At 41.8% G+C, this 22,819-nt stretch overlaps 1 protein-coding gene across 2 annotated transcripts in view; it reads left to right on the plus strand.

Annotated features, from left to right (window-relative positions):
* ETS1 (v-ets avian erythroblastosis virus E26 oncogene homolog 1) overlaps positions 1–17,535 on the plus strand; it is a 79,156-nt gene extending 61,621 nt beyond the window's left edge. The window contains exons 7-8 of one of the 2 annotated variants that reach the window (XM_006873081.1): positions 15,676–15,794; positions 16,817–17,535. In XM_006873081.1, coding sequence (XP_006873143.1) covers positions 15,676–15,794; positions 16,817–17,032 — 335 coding nt within the window. In that variant the 3' untranslated portion in view covers positions 17,033–17,535. The remainder of the gene's footprint in view (positions 1–15,675; positions 15,795–16,816) is intronic. The other variant, XM_006873082.1, reaches the window with a different exon arrangement.
* Positions 17,536–22,819: the final 5,284 nt, after the last annotated feature.

Below are 22,819 nucleotides of genomic sequence, written 5' to 3' on the forward strand. Positions count from 1 at the left end.
ACATTTGTAAATAGATAGTCCCTCAGTTCCCTTTAAGCTAAATTTGGGACTATCTGGAATTCAACTTCCAAATCATTTTGTATGAGACATCACAAGAAAGTCACAAGTCTTGGAGCAAAAGAATCCCTGGCCCCTATGACCCATGCTGTCTAATTGTTTCCAACTTACACGGCAACTCTGTGCCCTTGTAGGACCTCTCCAATTGCTCCAGACCTGGAACAAGTCTTCTTCATAAGAAAATCCCTGGACCAGGCAGAGAACCCCTGGGGTTCTGACTTCTAGCTGATGAAACTGAACTAGTTTTTAGGATTCAGTAGCCCAAAGCTACTGCTAAAACATGTTTTGAAAAACAAATAAGTTTTCTGTAAAAGGGAGTGTTTCAAAGTGCTTCAATTCAGAATGAAACCTGAGACTTGTCAGCAGTACCTGAAAATCACAGTTTTCTGGAGGAAAACTGGATTGCAGAATCATTTCAGTGTAGTCAGGTGCAAACAACAACTAAGAGAAGATTTGCTATGAACCTAAATTAGTGATAAAGAAAGGGCCCCCCCAAAGCAGGTAAGTAGTGTCATGGGAATTTGTGCAAACAATTCTTAAAATTCTAAATCCAGGTAGTATGTTAATTGCTACTGATACACAGCAGAATGAAACTGCCTAGTCCAGCACCATCCATGTGATTCGTTATAGATCAGACTCTTGTGATCTTTTGTGTTTTCGTTGTTTAATTAAGGACGTTTTGGAGCTTTTTAATTTGAAAGGATTAGCTGGCAAAGATCTTGAATATAAAGTTTCTTGGCCTCCACATAAATGCTGTTCATATGAGACCATTTGCATGATTAAAATCAAGAATAATAAACATGTTGACAAAAGCATTAGTCTTGTAGAAGTCTGGTGCCCAGTGTGCACTGTCACCACCTTGCACAGAGGGGCCCAGAGAAGTAACATGGCTGCACTGAGGTTCTTGGCTAGGCAAAGCCAGGACCAACAACCGGGCTTGCAGGCAGACAGCATAGTCTCAAAGTCCTAGAACATCCGTGGGTTTCCTGGAAGGAGAGGGAGAGAAGATTTTGGAAATGACAAAGGTAGTTGTGTTCATTTTCTAATGCTGTTACAACAGAAATACCACAAGTGGATGAGTTTAACAAACCGAAATTTGTTTTCTCACAGTTTGTGATGCTTCAGAGTACCGGCTTTGAAGGCTTTCTCTCTCTATTGACTCTGGATAAAGGTCTTTGTCTCTTCCGAACTTCAGCTCTTGGGTAATCTTCAAGTGTATTGGCATCTATTTTACCATACCTTTGCTTGCCGGCTTGTGCTCTTATATCTCATTAGAGATGGACTCAAAACACATCATCTACTAATACTGCCATTAAAATTACAAAGACAATCCATATCCAAATTGGATTATAACATAGGCACAGAGGTTAGGATATACAACACACATTTTTGAAGGATACAGTTCAATCCATAACAGCAGCAGAAGAGAATGTCTTCTTCTTGTTTGAGGTCCAGCGATTCACAGTGCAGGAGACTAGGCAGATCGCTCAGCCATCTGGGGGCATGCCTGCCACCAGCATCTCAAGAGGTTGGGAGAACTCTCCATGCTGTGTTAGCTAGTCAGCCACAAGGAGTCACTGGGATGGACTTGGCAATCTCCATGGAGTTGATGAGTTAACATGTCTCTCAGTCATTGATGGAAAATACTCTGGGACACTAGGGAAGAAAATTCCCTAGAAGATTTAAAGCTGCCTGGAAGCAGAAGCCACTTTGTATTGCCTGCACATCATTTTCTCTGACTCTGTCTTCTAATGTGTTAGCTTTGTGACAAATTTTCTTAATTATCTGCCACCCATAGAAAATGGCCACTAAGTAGGAAGACTCAGCTTTACTATGAATTGCCTTAAAAATTTTTTTCTTTTAAAAATGTGTCAAGCAGAGGTTCCCTATTTCCATCAATCGGTTGCCTTTGAAAGCAGCAGCTGGCCAAACCATTTCAGTGTTTTGAACTAGATATGGTAATAAATTGCAAGCTGTCTTCAAGGCAGATGAGGTTGATTATGTACGTTAAGTATACCTCTACCCCAAGGCTAAGGAGCTCTGGTAGCTTAGTGGTTAAGAATCGGGCTGTTAACTGCAAGGTCAGCAGTTCGAAACTACCAACTGTTCCGTGGAAGAAAGATGAGGCTTTCTGCCCCCGTAGAGATTTACAGCCTCAGAAACCCTGTGCAGGGTCGCTATGAGTAGGAACGACTCCACGGCACATCACAACAACAACCCCGATGCTGTTTACAGCTGTTTGAGACCTAGTGAGTACTTGGATTTTGGAGAACAAGAAAGGGTCACAAGTTGGCCCATAATTTTGGGGTACAACCCCCATGCCTGCTTTAGAGGAGGATCACATATTTGTGTCACTGTTTCTTTAACTAAATCTAATTGCAAAGGATCGTATTGGGTAGTGACTGCTCTGGAATGCCACTGTCTCCAGCTGGAAGCTCCACCTTTTTGCCTTTGAGGTTAACTGTTTCCAGTGGGTAGACTTCAGCCAGGGTACTGCTGAGGCATCTATACAAGTCTTCCTTCCCTTTAAACAATGGCCTTGGAAAGTCCCTACAGCCTCTGTTGGGAAAGACCCTGCCAGAATGTCCCAGATATTCCTGCTTTTGTTTTTTGGCTTCTCTCCCTTTTCCCTGAATGGCCTTCCCAGTTTACTGAGCATAAGAGTGGCTCTTCAGTTTAGAGACGTGACTCAAGAAGCCATGCTCCTCCTTGTCCTCCTTAAAGAAAATTTCACAAGACCCTGAGGTTGGTGGGTTCATTAATATCTAGCTAATCACTTGGTTGTCCCTTTCAGGTTTTAAGTCCAGGTTAGACGTACACAACAGCCACCCTCCCATGCTGTTTACCATTGGTAACATTTCAGGGGCGAGAGCAAGTTGAGGGTAAGATCACAAATTGGGGAGCTAACCAGTCTAAGTGTGCCCTCGGCTCTGCAGCTTACCAGCTATGGTGGGACCTTAGGGCAAACTATTTAACATGGCTGTGCTTCAGTTTTCTCATGTGAACAATAGTAATAATAATTGCTTCCATCACAGACCCTAGTGTGGCGCTGTATGATAGCATGGAGCTGCGAACCACAAGTTCAGCAGTTCAAACCCACCAGCTGCTCCTCGGAAACTTCATACAGGGTCACTATGAGTCAGAACTAAATTGACAGCACTTAACAACATCACATAGGGTTGTTGTGAAAAGCAAATGAATCTCTGTGGAAAGTACTCAAGTATTTTTAGGTATAAGTTCTAGCTCTTACTACTATTTCTTATTATTTCCAGTATTTTCTGCTTTTCCAGTATAATTCTAAGGTCCTTGAGATCAAGATATAATAGTTTTATATTTACATATAAAACTCTAGTAGTTTCTGGCAGTGCCATGGGGTGCAAAAGAATTATTTTTAATACCAGTTTAGCTCACTTTAGCTATTCAGCTCAACACACATGTATTAAGCTCCAACTTGTGTGGTAGATTTTTTCTTAAATATAAATTTCTTTCACCCATCACCAATGATAAAAGGAAGATGCTGTTATCCCTATTATACAAGCAAGAGAATTAAGGTTCAGGAGGACGAGTCTAACCCAAAGTTATACAGCAAACACCAAAAAAGAGGCCTTTCAAAGTCAGACAGTTTGTAGGAAAATATCTGATATAAGTAGTGTATTAGCTGCAGAGAAGAAGGTGCCAAGGCTGGATTCGATGTGCAAGCAAGACATTTACTGGGGGAAACATCTACAGAGAACCCATAGGGAAAAAAACAAGAGAAAACCTTGGCTCAAGAAAAAGAAAGATTAGAAGGCCACCAGGTCAGTTCTGGCCAGGCTGATGGGGAGTCATTGGGTACAAGTTGCCCATTGGAGGAGTTCTGCATCCCATAATGCTTGTCTGTTTGCTCCGATATGCCCAGTTGTTGACTGGGAGCATTCCCAGGAAGTCTGGCTGTGGTGCAGCCATGGGGTCAACTCAGTTATGATTCTAGCAGCAGGAAACCTGATTGCATTTCGTGGCTGCCACCGGCAGTTTAATAACTACATCAGACACAACTGAAAATGTGACTGTCAGATTGGCCAACCCAGCTTCTTCATTTGACCACTGTGCAGCAGGACTCATGAAGATGGCTCTGGATGTTCTTGGTCCCATGACAAATTGTTGGCCCTAATGACCTCAATCACTTTGTTTTATGTCTGACTCACTTCTCCCTGAGAGGTGTTTAAGAGTGAAATTTCTCCTGAGGTGATTGAATGTGAAAGTTTAAACTCTGAAACTAGGATAGGACTTGATTTGCCAGAGAGATGCTCACAGAGCACAACTTTGAATGTTTGACATTCAAAGCCCAGGTGGGTGTAGTTTCTCATGAAGGCCTCCCAAAGTTACTTCTCTTGCTACCATCAATGCTGTTGTTAATATTGTTAAAATTCATATTGTCAGTATTAATAGTCAACTCAAGCTGGCTGCAAAGCCTTACGTTGGAATAATGTATAGAAATAGTTTGCTGGATAAATGCTTAAGAAATTCAGTGTTCAAGTGATCACCTAGGATCGAGTTCTCATTTCCAAGAACGCAAATATATTCAACGAGTAATTACTCTCATACTTGATAATGCTGGGAAAACTTCACCCGGAGATAAAATAAATTACAGACATTTCATTGAGAATCTTACTGAGAAAAGGCACAGGCTAAACACATCTTTCTTTCATCTTATTACCTAGAAACTTAGGAAAGCATTTTCTTTAGATGTTTACATTGCTTTGCTGTATAGCAAAATTCTTGTTTGCTACCTCCAAATCTGAACCTCACCCATTTCTGGCGACTTCTTAAAAGAATCATTTACCTAGAAAACATCAGGAGGAAAAACTATAAAGAAACCCACTTCCTGATTTGAGCTTAGCTCCCTCACTGTCCAAGTTTGCATCTGAGTGTTAGGTTTAACATAGTTAAAAATAATTATTTGAGGGCTCAGAGGAAAGAGGTGGCTAAGTTTGAAAATGTGCTGTCCCTTTAAGAGAGGAACAGTCTCCTTTCTCTTGCTGCCACCCCCGCACATGTGTTCTTGAACACATGCAGGTGTGAGGAGCTGGAGCAGAAACAAGTGTTTTTCCTCCATACATTGAAATTGTGTAACTGTCTTGTTCTAGGCCCAAGACAAACTTGCCAAATGAACTTCACCTGCATCTGTCCCAGAAACGGCAGCTCAGGTGGCCATGAGCCAGCCAGCCAAGTCTATTGGGCCTATCATGTGCTGATGGCTGGGCAAGGGCTTCCTGGTCTACCTTTAGTTGATGTAGATAGGATCTGGATCTGCAGGCCCCAACATTTATGGGGAACTCTCTCTAGGTCAGCCCTTTGGCATGGAGCATGAATGATTAGGGGGAAAAGAGCACATTTAGGGGAAAGGGGATCTGAGTTTGTCTGTGGCCAAGATTTCCCCAAACCATAAGTGTCTGTGATTTTTTTGTTTCACTTGCAAAGCAATTTGCATCTGTTATATCTTTTAGAGTGTGCCTACTTTTTATTCGATCAAGGATTTCACAGAGTTATCTTAACTATGAAAGTCCTGAATGATTATTCTCATGTGTGATAGTTTCTAAATTGTGCATTTATATACTTTAAACTGTTTTTCCCCATTAATAGCCAATGTGTACCTTGCCAAAATTGCCACATATAAGACCAGTTTAACCTTTTAAGGAATAATTTTATCTAGTACCTTTGCTGTTTTTTCCCTCCCCATCCTTTTCTCTTTTTTGAGATTTAAAAAAAAGATCTTCTATTATTTCATTCTTATTCCCAAACTGTTGAATTTTATATTGCTTCCAAACCGTTCTGCACTATGGTTTCCTCATCAATTCTATATTTTCTTTGTGTTATAGGGTTCTAATTTGCATGTCACTAAAGTAGGGAGGGGAGTCCTGGTGCAACTCTGTGGGTTAATGCGAGGGAGTGCAAGTTCTGTTTGAATCTCAAGGTCGATGGTTCAAACTCACCAGCCGCGCCTTAGAAACTCTATATAGGGTCTATGAGTCAGAGCCAACTCGACAGCACTTAAAAACAACAAAGTAGGGAGGAGCCATATCTAAGTCACCTATTGCTGCAACAGAAATATTATAAGTGAATGCCTTTAACCAACAAATTTGTTTTCTCACAGTATGGTACACTAGAGAGGGCTGTGGCTCTGTAGAGAAAGCACTGGAGTGCTAACCAGAGTGTCAACTGTTCAATCCCACCAGCCAGTCCACAGGAGAAAGACAAGGTTTTCTGTTCTCGTGAAGACTTTCACGAGAACAGCCTCCAAAACCCTTTACTATGAGTTCGAAACAAATTGATGGCGTTTAGCAACAACAAAGCTAGAAGTCCGAATTCAGGGCGCTGGCTATAAGGGAAGGCTTTTTTCTCTGTTGGTTCTGGAAGAAGGTCCTTGTATTCTGGGTGATACCTATGTGTATTGGCGTCAGTCTTCCCTGTTTCTGCTTCCTTGGTTGTTAAATTTTCTGTCTCAGAAGAGATTGACTCAGGACATACCCTACATGAACCCTGCCTTAGTAACATTTCAAAGGCAACCTATTCCCAAATGTGATTATAACCATAGTTTGGGGGGGGGACACAATTCAGTCCAAACAAGCAGTGACCACTCTTTCCACCTGGGAATGAGAAAACAAAAGACCAAAGGGGCTAAATGAGTCGCTTAAGATTGCATAGTGAATCAAGGAAGAGTTAAGATCAAAATCCTGCTTTCTAAGCTCTGCACATTGGACTTTTCCATGAGCACATTTATTTTCATCTTGTAGGATGGTGTCATCTAACATTCTTCTGCTTCCTGATACCTTGTTTATTTATTTATTTATTTCATATGAATGCTTCTTGTTTTCTTTCGATCTAACATGTTTGGCACATTCACTTGACAACTGATGACTGGTTTTAATGGACTTGGGAGTGGTTTTCTAATTGGTTTATATTCTTCATTGTTGCTAAGTGCCTCTGAGTCAGTTCTGACCCATAACGACCCCGTATAGTGTTTTCGAGGAGCGGCTGGTGAGCTTGAACTGCTGACCTTGCGGTTCGAACCAACCTTGCAGTTCTGCACATTAACCCATAGTGACACACCAGAACTCTTAGATACGGAATATCTCAGCAATTAAAAAATGCAGGTTCATGAAGTGATTGTTCCTCATCATGCTCATCAATTGTATTTTTTTTTTTTTTTTTTAAAGTTTATATTGTGAATTGAGTGAAAGTTTACAGGGCAGATTTACATTCAGTAATTCATATTTTGTTTCATTGCAATGATTATTGCCCCCTCCCTGTACCATCATTCAACAGTATTTACCTTTATTCCCTTTTTTGTTTGTTTGTTTGTTTGTTTTTTGATGTATGCATACAAAACAGAAAATACATATTTGTTTAAATGTCCAAAGGGCACACTTTGCAAGCCAGCCTCCTGTCTGTAGGCACACAGCCTTTCTCAGTCCATGGGTCTGAGAGGCCTCAGCTGCTCTACTCTGTGTCTTCGCCTCTACCACTGTCTCTGCTGTCGCCGCTTTTCTGCTTAGGATGCCATGCTCCGCTCAGTGCTCTTCCCTCTTGCTGGTCCTTCTGTTCCTGAAATGACAGATTAACTACTCCCCCCTTTTATATACATCTTCTACATTTACAGTTGTGACAATCACCATTAGTCCTGACAACAGCTACTCACAATTGGATCATAAAATCCTATCCCCATCCTCTACCAAGTCTTTCACTAGACCCATCTGTAAAAGAGGAGAACTATTCAGTGGGGATTCTACCTTACTACCCACCTCATTCTGAAACTAAATATATTCTTGAAAACTTGTTAGCCAGAGACTTGGTGCCTTTATAGCCCCCATTTTTGATAGCTAGTGTCTAAGTTGCTGGTCCTATCAACCCAGTGTACTGAGGAGATAAGCTTGATCCTTAATATGAAGAGTCCTTCCCTTATATATGGAATTTTCATCAAAAATATTTTTAAACACTTTGTTAGAATGTTTTTTGCTTTTATGAGTTGAATTATTATAATTTACTAATCACAACTGCTGCCCTTGAGTTACTAGCCAATGATAAAGGAACGCATTTATAGAACATACTGACTATGCAAGAATTCATTAAACCAAGGCATTGGTGGCTAGTTATAGCTTGCATCTTATATCGACCATGCTAGAGATACGTTGGGTCAGGAAAGGGGAAGAAGAAAGAGCTTAAGTCTACAATGAGAGAGATCTCGTATCCTTAGTAAAGCCGAGCCAAAAGATCAAGCAATCTCTACATTCCCTTGTGAAAATCTTCCCAGTTCCTTGGTTGTTAAATACTCCAGCAGTTGCATCTCATGAATTAGTCATCCTTCAAGCAGAAAACTGTGTAGTTGCAGGTTGAGTTGTTCCAGAGAGCAAAAAACTTTCAATATGTTTTCTGTTTATTGTGTCACTAAATTACATAAAGGACTTCATAGAAATAGGAGGTTATGGAATCTTTTGCTAATGATAGTTGAGAAGGGGTTTATTACTAAAGGGATTATGCCTACACCCTGGGGTCTCCCGACCCATCCTCAGAGGTGGGTATTCCTATAGTATATGAAACGAAGGTGCACTTGTGAACAGATGGGTCCTGTCTGTATTTGAATGTTCTGTTTTTGTCATCATTGTTAGGCTGTGGGTAGAGACACCTGGCTAGAAGGGAGGGGCCAGCCGGGCTCAGGCCTCTGTTTTAGGGCCAGCTGCCAGATGTGTTCTATCAGAGCAGAGTTGGCCCTGCTGCAAGGGTGACCAACCATGAGAGTTTCATAGGTTAAAATAAAACATGGTGCCCTGCCCACACTGGGGTATTTGATTTTACTTTTAGAGCAGAGCTAAATAGATAATTTAGTAATTTAGCCCACAAAGGACAGCAAGGTGTGGCTGTTTTTATTTTCAGAAGCATGTTGATGAAACATTGATTCCAAGTCACCTATGTTGTTTGGCACCAAATATAGTTTAATAGAGACAGTTTGAAGTAGCTTTTTAAATCCTTATTTTGTAGTTCACGGGAGGATTGTTTTAGTAAAACAATCCATTATACGTTTATTCAACACCTGCCAAAGACCTAGCAAGTGTAAAACCAGGCACGGATACTATAAGGATCAATAAGATACAAGACTTGATCTCTGGGAACTGACAACTGGAGTCACCAAAAAACAAACAGTTAGTGTGAGGCCCTTTTGTAGGCTCTTTGAACAAACAATGTAGCATATATTCTAGTGATAAGAGACAAACATATTGACAGAGAAAATAAGAGAGCAAAAAAGGGTTGCTTTTGGTGCAAACCACCATGGGAGCAGAAGGGAGGTTGCCTAGAAAAGTCATACCCTGGAGTGACGTGCATCAGTGTGAAAGTTGACTTTTCTATGTCAGCCTTTTAGTAAGATACAGGTGACAGAGTGTTGAACGTGTGGCTGAATTGGAAATGAGGAAGAAGCAGAAGGAAAAGCTGAAGTTCAACCTACCTAGTCCCTGTTCATTAACAGTGAGGAGGCCATTGCCACTGGCATACAAAAGTCAAACCTGAAAAAGGAAAACTATAATGACAAATGTTGTTAAGTGCCATCGAGTTGGGTTTCTGAGGAGTGGCTGGTGGTGAGCTTGAACCACCAACCTTGCCGTTCAAACCAACTTTGTAGTCTAGCGCATTAACCCTCAGCACTACACCAGGACTTCACATAATGATATATAAGTAAACAGAAAAGGACTATCAAGAGCATCTTACCAAAATGTGGTCGTAGTGTGTTGCTATATATTTATTTAAGATGCTCACTTTAAGATGCCTCAGTGAAAACCAAAAATCTAAGTAGTTGTTTTGTAGTTTACTCTGATTCATGGCAACCCTCAGAGTAGAACTGAGCTCTGTAAGGCTTCCAGTGACTGATTTTTCAGAGCAGACTCGAACCTCCAGCTTTTTGGTTAGCAACTGAACTCATTAACCATTTGTACCATCCAGTGACTCCAGCATCAGGGCAAGGGACCAAAAAGCAGAGATTTTTAAACCACCAACCTTCCTCAAGGTACAGTTGAATGATTAGGTATTACTTGATGCTTTGCTTTTGTAAAAGAATGAGATTGCAGTGTAGATTGTTAGTGTTAGATGCAGGAGGGACATGTCTTCTTCAGTGACGTTTGCTCTGTGGGCATCTGATCCTTCCAGGTTAGTCACTTCATCTTTTTCTGATGCTGCATCGTGTTCTTGATGTCAGGACTCCCAATGTTGTGCAGAAGCAGAGAAGAACAAAGTCGTGGGAGCAAATCCCCTTTGCAACAAGGGGGAGAGTATGGAGGGAGCAGACTGCAGGGGGTGGGGTTCAGTGTGTCGGGGTGTGAGTGTGTGGTGCCTTCCCTTCCACCCTCCTTTGAAGAGAGCCTTCCTTCTAACAGGGACCCTCTGTTGCTGTGGCTCCGACCTCCGACTTGAGAAGCATAGTTTCCCAGTGATGCCACTGGATTCCTGATGGTGGAGGATGCTGTGGAGTGCCTGGGGGCCCTAGACAGGAACACCATTGTGAGCCACATTTAGCATGTGAGCTCCCCTTTCCATGACTGCCACTATTCTTAGTAGTCTTCTCTACTCCCTAGGACAGAGGTCACTGAAACCACAGTCTGGTGGGGTGGGTGGGTGCATAGGGCTGGGCTGCGAGGGGATGAGGCATTGCAGAAGAGCGGAGGCAGAGCGTTTACAATTTTAGGGTATGCGAGAGTAATGGAGCTCTGGTAGCGTAGTGGTTACGAATCGGGCTGCTCACCTCAAGGTCGGCAGTTCGAAACTACCAGCTGTTCCATGGGAGAAAGATGAGGCTTTCTGCTCTTGTAAAGATCTACAGCCTTGGAAACCCTGTTCAGGGTTGCTATGAGTCGGAACTGACTCCATGGTACTTAACAACAACAACAATATCAAGGGATTGGGGCCTGGGGGCTCCTGACAGACCTACACTGAACACTACTTCATGAACATCTTTGGGAGAGTTTGTAATTGGAGATACCAGACGCATCCATTGTTTTGACAAGTCTGGGAGTACAAACTTTTGATGGGCCTGGGATTGGATGTCGCCAAGCTTGCATTTCAACCATGAGTCTAGATGTGGCCCCATTTTTTTTCCCCATACCTGAAGGAGAGGTTAGCTTCCCTGTGGACACAAGCTCTTGGGTTCGACTGTCCACTAATACAGCCGGGAGAGGAGCGCTCCTGTCCTGACAGTGTCACTGGCTGGGAGACTAATCCTTTTTGCTTCCTCTTTGTGTAGCAATAGCAGTTTGGGAATCAGTGACAGGGTGGTAGGAAGAACCTCTGGGAGGAGTCATGGGGTCTGCTCCTTTGATAGAACAATGAGGGCTTTCTGCAGCGTGAGCAGTGGCTTCCCACACACCCAGGGGCGACACGGAGCAGCCTATTAGCCCTGGGTGGGCTGAGGGGATTCCTTCTCTGCAGGAACTGTGGGAGGGAGACATAAGCTAACAGCTTCACGTTTTTTTACTTCCTTTTGTGACACTATCCAGAGACTCTTCTCCTCACTCAAGTTCACATGCTTTCTTCAGGCATCTGATTTTCCTGTTTGCCCTCCTTCTTCCTTTGGTTATAGAATAATGAGTAGCCAAGCACTGCACCTAGGTCTGATTGCCAGGTTCCTTGAGTTAACATTTTTTCTGGTACTTGAACAAAAGGAAACTTCAGTGAAAACCTATAGAGACTTGCTCTCCTATTTCCTCTCCCCACCCCCAGCCATATACAAACACCAAATTCAATGTCATCCAGTGCATTCCTACTCATAGCAATCCTGTATATGGTTTCAAGGCTGTAACTCACCACAGAAGCAGAACGTGCCCCTTCTGTCTCCCACAGAGCAACTAGTAGGTTTGAACTGCTGACCATACTGTTAGCAGTCCAGTGTTTATTCTACAGCATCACCAGGACTCCTTTATACAAAGATATGTTGTTGTTGTTGTTGTTATGTGCCGTGGAGTTGGTTCCGACTCATAGCAACCCTGTACAGGGTTTCCAAGGCTGTAAATCTTTACGGGAGCAGAAAGCCTCATCTTTCTCCTGCGGAACAGCTGGTAGTTTCTAACTGCTTATCTTGCAGTTCGCAGCCCGATTTGTAACCACTACAGAGGTCAAAATATACAGAGAAAGACTGGTGGGGCAGACAGATGAAGCCTGTAACTTTGACTTTTCCATTTGGGAATGACACTGAAACAGAAGGAATAATTGTCTGAGGTTTCTTCCTTTATAACTGGTACCAATGACATGAATTCAGCTTTCTTTCTCTGTTTTCTGTCTGCTGGGGTGTACTCTTCTGAACCTTCCTGTCCAGGAATTTGGTGTCCTGGGTTGCACAGCTGTTAGACCAGTGGTTGGTAGTTTGAACCTTGGAAGAATGACCTGCGATCCGCTTCCAAAAAGTCACAGATATGAAAATCCGATGGAGCACATTTCTGCTGTGTGACACACACAGAGTTGACATGAGTCTAAGTTGACTCAACAGCAACTGGCTGGATTTGATGTATTGATCTCCAGGAGTTGGAGATGTGCTTCTGCAAAAATGATGACACCACCCATCCCTCTCACAGCCCTCTCTACTCAACTGGGTTTCATGATTCATTACAGTGATCACACAGAACTGACATCATACTCACAGTTATGGGGGTTCTATTAGGGAAGTTAACAAGCTGCAAGTCAGCATCAGAATGTTCAGGGCACAGTTGGTCTAGTCAGGAAAGCCTCTCCTCAGCTGTGCCCAGAGGAAGACCTCTCCCTGGCCAGTGTTGCAGAGCTCTTTTAGAGCTGCTGATAAATGCCCACAGGACACACCACTCCACCATAAGCCTTAACCTAAGAGCACTAGGCTCTAGTTCTGTGGGTCAGCAAACCAGGCTCCTCTAATTAAGTGCCAAGAGACACCCCACTCTGTAAGCAAGCCTCCTGCCCAGAGTCATTCAGCTTTACTTATTCTGTGGACGGACAAGGCCACCACTCTGTCTGGTGCTCTGGCTCTTAGTTCTGCTGCTGCTGCTTCCTTGCCACTTCTCCGGTATCACAGTTTTCTGTCACTGCGTCATGGAGGTTCAATGTGCAGGAACCTGGGGGTCCAATGGATACATTCCACTCCGGCCTCTCTTGATAATAGTGAGATCCCCCTTTCTACTTCTGAGATGACTCATTTTAAATCTGAAAGGATGGTCACATTTACCCATCCCTTCATTAGATTTCCAGGGCTTTGCATCACAGTCTTCTTAACCTAACAGCTACTACAAGGGGACATGATGAAATGACCTGGAATATTGCTGTGGAGGTGGAGTCCAAGACAAGGGGACAGCACAGTAACTAGTAGCAGACCGTTGGGAGAACCATAGTCAGTCCAGCAAGAAATGGGAAAGACAAGATTTTTTTTTTTTTTTTTTTTAAGTCAAGTCCTTCTATCCATGGAGTCACTATAATAGGGCAAGATGCTTTCTGCAGTTTCAACAGCAATAATAAAGAACTTTGCATGATGTGTTTCTAAACACCTCTCACTTAAAGCAGTTATGTTATGTCAGGCTGCTGAAGGTTCTGTTGATATTGTCACTCCCCATATTCATATAGATGCAGTGTTGAGGCCAACAAGATAGATGGGCTATACCCAAGTGGCACAGAACAAACTTAGTGTCAGGAGGAGCAAGAAAATACTATTCCTAGTCCTGAGTGCTGCCAGATAAATAGATGTTCACCAGTAGCATCTCCCTCATAGAGGTATGTGAGGCACAGATGGGCTGGGAACAATAAAACATCAGGGACAATGTCCGGTACATAGTAGATGCACCATAAATCATAGCTCTGGGTATTTTTTCTCAGCCAGGGGTCTTAAAGTGAACTCTGTCTGCTTATCTTCAGCTTCTTCCTGTGGCATTGCTGACTGAGTCTTGGAGCAAGGTCACTTCCTTTTTCTGAGCAACTTCTTTTGCACCGTGAGATAGACATAGTGGGGTCATGTGTACCTTCGCAGAGCAAAGAGGTGGGGAATGGATTTTAGCAACAAGTAAAATGATCTAGTAAATATGCCTTGTTTGAACTGCAAGGCAATAGTTCAAACCTACCAGCTGCTCCTTGGAAACCCTACACAGGGTTACCATGAGTCGGAACTGACTTAATGGAACTTACCAGCAACAAATATGCCTTGTTAGAAATATAAGAAAAGCAAGACAGGTCTCACATAGACTGTAAAGGGTTTTTTTTTTCTGTTTTCCATTAAATCTGTTTTCTTTGGATAGAGCAAATCTGAAACTCGGGCAAAGGATTAGAACTAAAGAGTCAAGTTTTCTTGTATGAGCAGCGTGTCCTGGACTTCATTCATGTGCATGGACTCAGTCTTTCTCAGGACAGTCCACCTTGACTCAAATTGTTTTTAAGATGATGTTACAAGGCCCAGTGTAGACATGCACCTACAAATTGATAGGAATCATTGGCAGCTATCTTGGTTCTGAGTAGGATGTTATCCTAGAAGAAAATCTATGTAGCATGAATTCTTTGTTGTTGTTGTTATATTGTTAAGTGCCGTCCAATCAGTTCTTACTCATAACGACCCTGAATAGGGTTTCCGATGAGTGACTGGTGAGCTTGAACCGTTAACCTTATGGTTCAAACTGACCTTGCAGTCCAGAACACCAGGCTTCTAGGGCTAAGATCTTGATAGTTGTGATGGCTAATACAAGAGTATCTGTGTGTGTGTTTACATTAGAATATACTTTGTCCGTGAATATTTTCTGAGACAGTCCTCATCTAACCTTTGAGCATTGCCTGGGTGACAAGTTAATTCCTCAAATAGTGATGATGTTTTCCTTTCTCAGTTTGGGTGTTTGCCTATAAGCAGCCTGGGAAGGGTGGGGGTTCAAGAAATGTAGAGCTGAAATGACATACAGCTACATATTTCTTGTGAGACTTAAGAAGAGAATAGTGACCCCCACTCCCTTGCAAATCAGGGCCAAGTATCCCTACTATAAAGGAGTGCTTATCAGCTTTGACTTCTGCTGGGAACTTGCAAAGGCATTCCTTAGTACACACCCTTCATGCTGCTTAAAGCAAGAAATAATGACTTGGTTTTTGAAAACACAAAAGATTATGTTGCCTTGAATATTTCAGAGGATGTTGTTGTTAATCCTACAGCACCACATAGGAATCCTCTCAGAAGATAGACTGGTATTTTTTAAATTCTTTTCTAGATTTTGCTTAGTAATAGAAATTGGCCTGTAAGTCAATCAAAGCAAGGCAATTTATATGTTGGTGTGGCGCTGTAGGATAAGCACTGGACCACAAAGTCGGTTTGAACCACAAGGTCAGTGGTTTAAATCCAGCTGCTCCTTGAAAACGCTATACAGGATCGCTGTAAGTCAGAACCGGCTTGACAGCACTTAGCAACAACAACAAACACTTTTTTTGTTGAGAAGCTGAGAAGCTCCTCTGTCTGAGAAGCTCGTAGCTTCTCCTACTGCAATTGTAGTATGTGTTGCCTTCAGTCCCCTGGTTAGAACCGAGTGAGGAGGAGGAGAGGGTGTGCTGCAAAATGAGATTAGTTACTAAGGGTGCAGGGCATCTGGTGTAATGATTTACACTTGCTTATGTTTCCAGGCAGTGGACCAATCCAGCTGTGGCAGTTTCTTCTGGAATTACTCACTGATAAGTCCTGTCAGTCTTTTATCAGCTGGACAGGAGATGGCTGGGAATTCAAGCTCTCTGACCCGGATGAGGTAAGAAAGGAGTAACTTGTGAAGACTGGGTTGAGGAAACATGAACGAGAACTCTGGAAAGGAGCTTGTGTGGACCTGGGTAGTATTTCCTAGCATTCAAGCCCTAGCTCTACCACTTGCTATTTGTGTGACTTTAAGCAAGTTATAGAACCTGTGTGAGCCCCAGTGTCTGACTTGGAAAACAGAGATAGTAGCTACATTAGCCATTTGTTTTTCAAGATTAGCTGTATGGAAAGTGCCTGGCTCTTCCTAATTAGAATTTCCACTTCTTCCTAACCTTGTGGCTCTGTGAATATGAAAGGACTAGACAGTTTAAGGAAACTTTGGAAGATTGGTACCCATTTGTTCTCTGATTCCTTCTTTCATTCCACAAATGCTTATGGTGTGGTTGCTCTGTGCCATGTCTAGTTTTGAGGATAAAAAAGCAATAAACAAGAAGGACAGTTATCGATGTTGTGACAGAAATAAAGGCATATTTTGCCTCAGTATAGAGTGGTTACGAATCGGGCTGCTAACCTCAAGGTCGGCAGTTCGAAACTACCTGCTGTTCCGTGGGAGAAAGATGAGGCTTTTTGCTTCCGTAAAGATTTGCAGCCTTGGAAACCCTGTGCAGGTCACGATGAGTCAGAACCGAATCCACGTACTTAACAACAACAACAATAGACAAATTGCTTCCATTTGATGACATACAGGTATGAGTGCAACTCAGATTCTACTCCCTCATATTAGAATTTGTGCTTTCATGGCAAGGGTATTCAACTCATAATGTGTAGGGGGAAAGGAGAGTCAAGGTCACTGCATTTCCAATAATTTAAAGAATCAACTTGACCACCATCCTTGCCCAACCCTTGAAAACCAGAATACACATAAGATAGGTCAGGAAATACCATGAATGAGTAGATGCATGCATCTACTGCATGCATGAGTAGAACACATACACTTGAAGTGTGCTGTAGATTTTTTTTAAAAAACCCTTCTCCTTTTTAATTAAGCCTAGTTTTTTTTATTTATGTTTATATCAGGTGGCCAGGAGATGGGGAAAGAGGAAAAACAAGCCTAAGATGAATTATGAGAAACTGAGCCGTGGCTTGCGCTACTATTACGACAAGAACATCATCCACAAGACGGCGGGCAAGCGCTATGTGTATCGCTTTGTGTGTGACCTGCAGAGCCTCCTGGGGTACACACCCGAAGAGCTGCACGCCATGCTGGATGTCAAACCCGATGCTGATGAGTGATGGACACAGACGCAGATGGGGACACTTTGTTTTGAGACATTTCGTGGAACAATCACAAATCAGTTGGACTCTTGATTTTTGTTAGTCTATTTTTAATTTTCCAGAACTCATTTTTTACATTCAGGGGTTGGGAGCGAAGTGAGCTGTCACTATGATCAGTGTACACAGTTGGAAAAGGAAAACCAGGACATTCTGGGTGGGTGGGACAAGAAATTCTGTAGCAAATTTTCAGGAGAGAGAGAGGGGTGATTTTAGAAGATTAAGGAATCTGGCTTAAAGGAAGACCAGATTAAGGTGTCCAATCACTTTTTAAAGTCATCCATGAAAACATGGATCTTGAGTTATGGACCCATTTGCAAAAGAAGCATCGTGAGTCAGGAGACTGATGAAAGGCAATAATTTGCCTTTGTTTTTAAGTCTGGGAGGGCAAAAAAGGGAGGTGGGATGAAACATTTTGTTAAGAGCATATGCAAAAAAACAAGAACTATTTACCTTTCACTCTACTTCTGAAAAAAAGATGAACTTCAGTGGGGAGGGGCCAAAACGGTTTTTGTGTTGAAATTTATTTTGTTAAATTTTGTGCCAGTATTTTTTTCTTAAAAATTGTCTTAGGCTCTAAGGTGGTCTCAGTATTACAGTATCATGCAAGTTTGTGTTTATTTGCCAGCTGAGGATTCTGTCACAGAGAAAGAAAACTGTTTATATAGACCCCACTGGAAAAGCAAAGCGCTGTCACTGAGATCTGAGATGCCAAGTTCATGTGAGACTTGTATATGAAGGAAGATCTTATGCCGATTTGACTGTAAAAACACTGCATGGAAATTTCAGATGCAATTAAAAAAAAATTATTACATCCCTTACTTATCATTAGTAGATTCTCGGGTTTTGGACTTAATACTGAGCTGATAAGCATTAAGTCTTTGAACTGAATGTACTTTGCAACCCAGAGTTTGGACTACAGTAAGTGTAGGCGCACTGTTGAAGTTGTCAGAGGGAAATTAAAATAGGAAGTTTGCCTCAGCACTGTACTGGTTGATACCTATAGTATGGGTTCCTGGTGTGGCGTTGCAGGATAAGCACTGGATTGCTAACCACTAGGTCAGCAGTTCAAACCCAGTAGCCGTTCTTTCAAAACCCTATTCAGGGTCGCTGTGAGTCAGAACTGACTCTGGCACTTCACAACTACAACACCTGTGATATATATATGATTTGGAAAGAAGTCTGAAGGAATAAGTCCAGAATACAGGTAGTTCCAAACTCACGCTTAAACTTTCCACCTTATTATTTTATTATCCAGTGTCCCACATTTGTTTCTTCAGTCTCCTCTGTTATTTAGTAGAGATAAATGCATAGCATTTTTGATTGGTGAGCTAAAGAGTAACTGAAGCCTTGATATAAGTTGAAGTTTCTAATAAAGCCATTTAGACTTGCCTGGCTTTAGAAGAGGCAGTGGAAATTAAGAAAGCATAGAAGTAACATGTGAGTTGATTGTCTTCAGGAGACGTACAAGGCATTCCTTTGAAGAGTTTAAGAATCTGAGATTAGAATGTTGAGTGAGAATGTATGCAGAGCGAATAGTATAAATTCTATTAGGGTCTGGTGCTTGGATCTGTTATCTTGGTACAGGGGAAATAAAGAGTAATAATTGTAGGACAGGAATGGCTTGATGGCAAAGGAAAGAAACTTGGGTGAAAAAAATAAGATGGGCTATGACATTAGACTTTGTTTCAGTCCCCCCAAAGTTTAAACATAATCAGTTGAGCCTGTCAGCGGTTGCAAGGAGTGATCTGAAATTAGGTAATTTTGGGGGCAAACCAGAATCTAACTAGTGAGAAGCGCCTCTAATATGATTAATGCCTGATTAATTGCATGAAGGAAGCAGGAAGGCTTTACAAATTTCAGTAAGAGAAGTGAAGAAGCCTTTAAGATGGGCTTCTCAGGGCTAGCCCTTTCTGAGCTCTAGCTGAGAAACTGGAAGTACTAACTACCTTCTAGCATATCTTTAAGAACGTTTTATGATTTTCTCCCAGGTCCTCTTGCAGACCCTGAATTATCAGGAGCACTGCTATGTGATTCATGAACACTCATGCTAATAGAACAAAGCAAAGGCAGAATTATCCCAGCTGTCTATTTTGATCTTCTTTCACATGCAGGTGCCTTAATTAAGCTCTCAAAATATTTTCGGAGCTGCTCAGGGAGTATTAGGTGGAACTGTTTGGGCAATATTGTTTTCTCTATAATTATGTGATCTTTGTTGGGCACTGGTAAAGGGGTGTGTGTGTGTGTGTGTGTGTGCGTGCGTGCGCGTGTGTGTGCATGTGCTTGCAGACATGAAAACTGCATTTCTTAGTTAAGTCTTTTCACATTTCTTTCAGTAATAAGTGAGAGAAGAACCATGGGTCAGACATAGATCATTGCTTATAGTATGCAACCAGGCATAAAATCACTTTCTCAACTCATCAACCTATTAAATTTATGCTGAAAACTCCCCCTCTGTTAGTATGTCTAGCTCTGGCAACCCCATAGCAGATAAGAGATTAAAATGTGCCTCCTAGTGCTCTTGATCCCACTTGTGTTGTAAGATGCCTTTCTCTCTAGGTCCACTGTTTTCAGTACTTGTAGATAGTGTATTTGTTAAGTCAGCTTTGTTGATCTGGCCAGATGCTTATTTCCTCTCTGTCTAAAGGCCAGAGACCATCCCAGGAAGAGTGGTGGGTGGTTTATACACTGGAAATGTAGCAGAATTGTTGCATTTGTGCTTTTTCATAACACATGTTAACTTCAGAAGAAGGATGAGCAAATCTGGTTTAACTGGGTGAAACCCTTAACCTTTGTGGAGATGCCTTACCGAGGTCGGTTTTGGCTCTGAGGTTCGGAGTCAGTGTTGTTCCCTTCTCCATTCAGGGGACGGACTTCTCACTCTGTAGCCCTTATTTGTGGCTATGGGGATTTGAGGTAGCATTCGGAGATCAGATGGGCTTATCCTCACTTTGGAGACGAACACTCTGGGTTTTTGAGCATTAACCTGCCTAACCTTCATAGTGAAAAATGAAAAACACCTTCTCTATTCTAGTCATGCTGTGCATGCTGCTTTCTCTGTTGGGGTCTATATAAATGTGTTGAGCTCTTACATACATTCCAAAGACGTTTCAAGGAACAATAAATATATATGTGTGTGTGTGTATATATATATATATATATACACATATACATGTATATGAAAATGGTAATTATCTCTTATCAGGAATACTGCCTCAGTTATTGAACTTTTTTTAAGAATATTTTTTTTTAAACTGAAAAATAGAGGGGTTAAAAAAGATGTTTTATTGTGTTTGACTATTTTCCAACTTGTATTTTCATATAATTTATATTTTTTAAAAGCTGAAAATTTAAAAGCAAGATAAACAAATAAGGAAAAGCAGGTGCTTTTAAGAATCAGAACTGAGGTAGCTTAGAGATGTAGCAATGTACGTGTCTATGTGTGTGTGTTTTTTTTTAATGAATGCAAAAAAATTTTTCTTATGGGAGTTTGTTGTTAATTTAGTAGCTGATGCTGGCACATCATTTTGCTGGAGAGTTTTTTATATACTGTAGTGATTTCATATTGTATTTTAAACTGTGTGAGATTAAAAACCAAGAAATTCATTCATAATGTTGTGGGTTTGGCTTGATTCTTTCCTGTCTGGTTCATGTATTAAAGCAGGACAAATTATAACCAACAGACACAGCACAAAAAGGAATATATTTCACTCTCTCTGCTTTCACTAGTTCAGGACTATCTTAGAGAAAGGTTTCCCAATAAAGTCAGAACTAAAATAGGAAGAAAGGCTAGTCATTCTTTGTTTAATGTTTAGGCTGTATTATACTGTATTTTGTTCATGCCGAAAGTACTAAGTTTAAGAGTCATGTGAAGCTATTTTTTAATAATTCAACAGATAAACATTTGATTCTAACTAGGTGCATTTCCTGTTAATGCAAAATTAAACGTCTATTAAGTAGATACTCAAGGAGTCAGAAGAATTGATGCTTTTGAGTTATAGTGTTGGACGAGAATATTGAAAGTGCCAGGGGCTGCCAAAAGAACCAACAGATCTGTGTTGGAAGAAGTGCAGCCAGAGTGCTGCTTGGAGGCCAGGATGGCCAAACTTCGTCTCTTATACTTAGGACATATTGTCAGGAGGGACCAGTAGCTTGAGAAGGTATCATACTTAGTAACATGGAGGGTCAGAGAAAAAGAAGACCCCCAACGAGATGGATTGGCAAAGTGTCAGCATCAATGGGCTCAAGCATGGCAACAATTTGAGGTCTGCCCAGGACCGGGCAGTGTTTTGTTCTGTTGTGCATAGGGTCGCTATGAGTCGGTACCGACTCGTTGGCACCTAACCACAACAACAAGTCTTGGTAGCATAGTGGATTACGAACTGGGTTGCTAACTGCAAACTCAGTAGTTGGAATCTACCAGTTGCTCTGCAGAAGGATGGTTTCTGCTTCTGTAAACATTTACAGCCTCAGAAACTCTATACAGGGTTTCTATGAGTCAGAATCTCCTCAGTGGCACACCACCACCATTAAGTGGACACTCAGGACCAGGAGTAGAATTCTTCCTGCTCCTCCTGACGGTAAGATTGCTCCATCCAGGTTTGGCCCTGTGCCATTTCTTTTGTTGACCTCAAAATTATATCTGAATATGGAAGTGATAGCATTCATCAGAAGATGCCTCAGCAGCCATGTCATTTAAGTGCTTTGGAGGCGGGTGCTTCAGAACACATCCTGCAAAGTGCTTTATTCTTGTTGAAACTGTAGAAGGTGGATGTTTTTAATTAACATCAACATTTGCGACATGAATCTTAACTCACAGCTGGAAAGCAAATTTTTGCTGAATTGTTCACAAAGAGAGCTCTGTTTTTGGAAAATGTATCTCTTCAGTCATGGAAATTGAGGTTTGCTGAGCTTACGTTAAGCATGCACTATGTGGTCTAGTGGTCAGGGAGCTGGACTGCAAGAAGAGAGGCTCTTGGCCTTAAATCCCAACCAAGCCACCATCACTCACTGGGACACTGGAAATTTTTCTTGAGGTCCTTTTATTTTTTGACTGCAAACCTGGGTAGAATCACAACTTCTGAGCCAACCTGGACCACATCTGAGCTATTCTCCTTCTGAATAAACCGTATGCAGAGAAAGGGTTTCTTCCTCAGGAAAGGGTATGGTCAGAGAACTTTCCTTCAGTGCCAAGTTGCTGTTAATCCCTCAAAGTATCTGATTTAATGCTGACAAGATTAAAAGATGCAAGGTAGACTTGAAAGAAGTCAATTTAGGCTTTTTCCCAAACCAATTCCTTGATGGGGAACACTCGGGCAAAGGGAGTCTGACTATCTCTCTCATCAGTCTGCTGACACCTTCATAAAGCTGTGGTGGTTGGGGTTTAGGGAGAAATCACATCTTCTGAAATTGCAGAATTTGGGGGAATGGGATGGGATAGGATGAGGATGGGAAGGAGACAGGAAAGAGGAGTCCTTCAAAAGAAGTTGGTGGTCAAAATCTTTAGATTTGACAGGTTTAGGGAGAGTTTGGGATAAGGGAATTGACCAGATCTAGTCTGGCTACCGCTGCTGTGACGAGCAAACCAGAGCACCAAGGTAAAGACAGGGAAAACAACAAAAAGGGCAGCAGAGCTTTCAACTCCAATGAAATGTAACCAATGTAGACTAGAAGGAAAGGAATTTTGATTTGTGCTTTGGATAAAATGAGAGAAAATTCACAAATAGACTGCTTCCATATCCTAGATAT

Source organism: Chrysochloris asiatica, unplaced genomic scaffold (genome assembly GCF_000296735.1).
Source record: "Chrysochloris asiatica unplaced genomic scaffold, ChrAsi1.0 scaffold00222, whole genome shotgun sequence".
Taxonomy (NCBI): Eukaryota; Metazoa; Chordata; class Mammalia; order Afrosoricida; family Chrysochloridae; genus Chrysochloris; species Chrysochloris asiatica.